Source organism: Stegastes partitus, unplaced genomic scaffold (genome assembly GCF_000690725.1).
Source record: "Stegastes partitus isolate 25-593 unplaced genomic scaffold, Stegastes_partitus-1.0.2 Scaffold129, whole genome shotgun sequence".
NCBI lineage: Eukaryota > Metazoa > Chordata > Actinopteri > Pomacentridae > Stegastes > Stegastes partitus.
The window spans coordinates 116822-120167 of NW_007577860.1; the positions used below are offsets into that span (position 1 = coordinate 116822).

A 3346-nucleotide genomic window follows, 5' to 3' on the forward strand; every position below is an offset into this window, starting at 1 on the left:
CTACTTTAAAAATCACCGTAAGTATGAAGCATCAGTTGCTCAGAAGGAGGAAGCTGCTTCTTCGCTGCTAAACACAAAATAATGTTAAATTTTGTGATGTTTGTTTTTTTTGTATATCAATTATTTAATAAAGGCCCAAAGTCCATGCTGTGTGTGCTGGTCTTGTGTTCATATAGAGAACCATCCAGTCTGATAACAGAACATTGTCATGTGTTGGAAACGCACAAACAGAAGAAAGGGAGTCCTTAAATGCAGAATGTTTGTGTTTATTTAAAGCTACACTTCTCCTGTTTTCAGCTCTGTATGAGGAAAATGTTTCTGTTAGATCATAGACACGAGCATATCCACCACATATCTACCAACATATTCACAGTTCAAACACGTGTAATAATGGTCTGTCGGCCGCGGTCCGGTTCACTGGCTGGGCTTGTCATCAGCAGGCAGGTCTTCCCACATGGGTTTGAGGATGTGATCTGGAACCTTCTCCATGGCAGTCTGACAACACAAACAGAACAAGCCCAAGTGAGTTCGCTGATTTAACCTGATATGCTTGTGTCCCACAGTCTAGATGTCATGAATGAGAGTGAGCAGGTGGGGCTGTTACCTTTGTCACCTCCATGGCTACACCTTCAGGGAGGTTCCTCTGAACGTACTCAAGGTAAACCTTCGCTGTGCTGCCGGTTATATGGGACAACTACAGAAGAAAAAAAAACAACAAGACACTTTAAACCAACAACCTGATAAACAAGCAATGCTGTAAACATTTTATTTAAACTGTCGTCTGTGGTCACAGAGGCATTTGGTACCATCTCATGTTGCATTAATGCTCAGCACCAGCCACACATGGTCATTTCTGACTGAGCTGTTGGCATAAGTTTAGTCCATCGGGAAAAAAATAATCAGAAAATCAGTAATTAATGATCAAAACGTCCTGTTGTGGAGACTGAATGAATACTGTGACTGGGGCAGCACATTATTGGAAGTGTTTGGTGTTTTTGTGACCTGAGTAACGACATTTTAAAATAATGATCCTAGAGTGACTGGAGTGGTTTTGTAGTGGACTGGAACAGCTTCCAAGATTTAAAAAAATCATTTTTAAAAAGAGCCGTGAGTGTTGACTGTTCATAGAAGGTTGAAGGAGTCACGGCCAGCAGCACCAGAACATCAGAGGTTCTGCGTGAGGATGTTAAATGTTTTGTCTTATGGTGCAACACTTGACAAGAGTCACGCACAGCTCTGTGGTGCTCAAATCAGTCGTGTTGCCTCTTGTCGCTGCTGACACGGTGTTTTTGGTCGACGTCATCTTTTCTGTAGACAAAATATTTCCACCAAATATCCTCTCCTGTTCCTCGCTCTTCTCCTGAGCATGTGTGTCGCCTGCATGTAAACCAACTATCAAATCAGCATATCCAAGAACTTAAATCAGGTTTATTGTCATGTTGCTGTGCATACAACAGCAGCACAGACAAGATGAGAGTGTTTCTGCAGGATCCAATGACTAAAAGCCAGTGTTGGCATGTCCGGCTCAGTGGTTCAGCGTTCTGACAGCTGGTGGGATGAAGTTAGGACACAGAACTCTTGAATCAAAGCAGATTGTCAGACAGCTTCTCTCTCATAGTTTAGTCGAGGAAACTGAGAAAAGCACAGGGTTTTTTTTGGTATTCAGCAGCCAAGAAAGTGATGAGCTCATCGCACTTCCTGTCTGTACACATCACAACGTCGAGTCCAAATCGACCTGTTGTGCAGCCCTCACCAGAACCTTTTGACACCAATGCTAGGGTCAGTTAACCTAATGAACTGTTAACCCCAAAGGTGCACGTTATCGGACAAAATAAATTAAAAACCCTCGTGTGTAGAGGCTTTAGGTTGCAAGTAGAGTGAATAATAACTTCCAGGTAGTCTGAGGACCTGTTTAGGATTCACAAAAGTTCCAGCTCCTCACCTCGATGCACCGGAAGTGCGTCCTCATCTCATACTGGACCCTGTGGTTCTTAAAGATGTGCACCGACTTCAGGAGCGTCACCCTCTCGATGTCCTTCTGCGGCTCAAAACTGCAGCGAAGCAAAGAGATCGTGAACCTTCTGGGTTTAAAGCGGACATGCTGCAGTAAACAGCCGGCGTGCTACCAGGACGCTGCTCAGACTCACACTTTGCCGACGGTGATGCCCAGCTCCTGAGCCGCCGTGGTGGCAAAGAACTCATAGCTGTCCAACACGGCTCTGTCGTGACTTTTGACCAAAACAAGCACCTTCTGGAAAAGCACATCTGGCTCCTCTGTAACTGTGATCTGGAAGAAAAATAACACGCATGAGACGGGCTTTAAACCAAATCGCTCTCTGCTGTGAACTAAACTAAGTAATTAAGAGCAAGAGAAATAAAAACAGGACACGTTGTGGTACTGATTGGTCCATAATCAGTCTGAAGACAATGAACACTCACTGCTGATGATGCTGATGATGATAACGGTGTCGCTGTGTGGAAGGAGGCGCTGGGTGTCAGTGGAGGAGGAAACCTGCAGAGACAGAGAAGAACTGCTGTTAGAATAAAAAGAAAAGGTTGGACAGAAATGAGATGCTTAAGAATCACTTTAGTTGAATTTGGCTTCACTTATGACCTTCTTCTTCCACCGACTAAACATGGTCCAGTACTAAGTCAGCCTCACAATGTGAACTCATGGAGAAAAATAAAACAACAAAAAAGACGATGGAGAAAAAAAAAAGAAGACAAAATGCCCAAACACATGTGTGACAATTTATCTGAGTAAATAAACACATTTAATTCAGACAACTGCAATCTACAAACGTTGCATTAATATTTGCTGCCATAACATCCTCTAGTGGCTTTAATTGGTTTTTATTGCTGTTTCTAATCAGCTACGTAGAATCACAACCAGCACATGGAAACAGAAACCCGCCACTCACCGGCTGACAGCACATCTCCTGTGACCTGAACACACAGTCAGACTTCTGGGTTTCTAGAATTAAAACAGTCAATCAGAAAACATGTTCATTTGACTTTTTGTCGGTGCTGCAGCCGCCACGAGTGATCGCACCGTGACATGTTCCGACCTGCTCCGTTCAGCTGTCCAAACCAAACACCTGTCAGGTTGCTCTGATGTTCTCACACAACAGTCAAAATAATAAAAATATGTGGCTTTACATACCAAATGTGAAAGTCCACTCAATATCCTTGCCAAAGGAAACAACTGTCGCCTGAGGACCGTGGGAGCCGCCATGTTTCTGGAGGACAGAAGCAGAGTAAAGCTGAGTGTGTGCTGCCCCCGTGTGTCCTGGAGGAGGAACTGCTGCTGCTGAGTCCTGGATACAGTGGTCCTCAGATCTGTCCA

General features: G+C 44.1%; 1 protein-coding gene across 3 annotated transcripts; it reads right to left on the reverse strand.

Annotated features, from left to right (window-relative positions):
* Positions 1–245: 245 nt before the first annotated feature.
* On the reverse strand, positions 246–3268 carry mrps10 (mitochondrial ribosomal protein S10). Of its 3 annotated transcripts, none has more exons than XM_008278643.1 (7): positions 3164–3268; positions 2922–2974; positions 2449–2512; positions 2148–2287; positions 1943–2051; positions 605–694; positions 246–495 (listed from the first exon to the last, which is right to left on the reverse strand). In XM_008278643.1, the coding sequence occupies exons 1-7, from the start codon at positions 3233–3235 to the stop codon at positions 415–417; spliced, it is 609 nt and encodes a 202-aa protein (XP_008276865.1). In that variant the 5' UTR covers positions 3236–3268; the 3' UTR covers positions 246–414. The 3 variants fall into 3 exon arrangements, with proteins under 3 accessions (XP_008276865.1, XP_008276864.1, XP_008276863.1); XM_008278642.1 differs by having other exon boundaries at positions 2440–2512; XM_008278641.1 differs by having other exon boundaries at positions 2148–2290; positions 2428–2512.
* Positions 3269–3346: the final 78 nt, after the last annotated feature.

Bases quoted from the DNA above. Each gene is read 5' to 3' on its own strand.
- mrps10 (XM_008278641.1), bottom strand. From the start codon at position 3,235: ATGGCGGCTCCCACGGTCCTCAGGCGACAGTTGTTTCCTTTGGCAAGG. The intron at 2,291-2,427 runs TGTCTTCAGACT...TTATTTTTCTTC, and splicing joins CATCAGCAGTGAGTGTTCAT to CAGATCACAGTTACAGAGGA. The intron at 2,052-2,147 runs GTGAGTCTGAGC...GCTTCGCTGCAG, and splicing joins GGCATCACCGTCGGCAAAGT to TTTTGAGCCGCAGAAGGACA.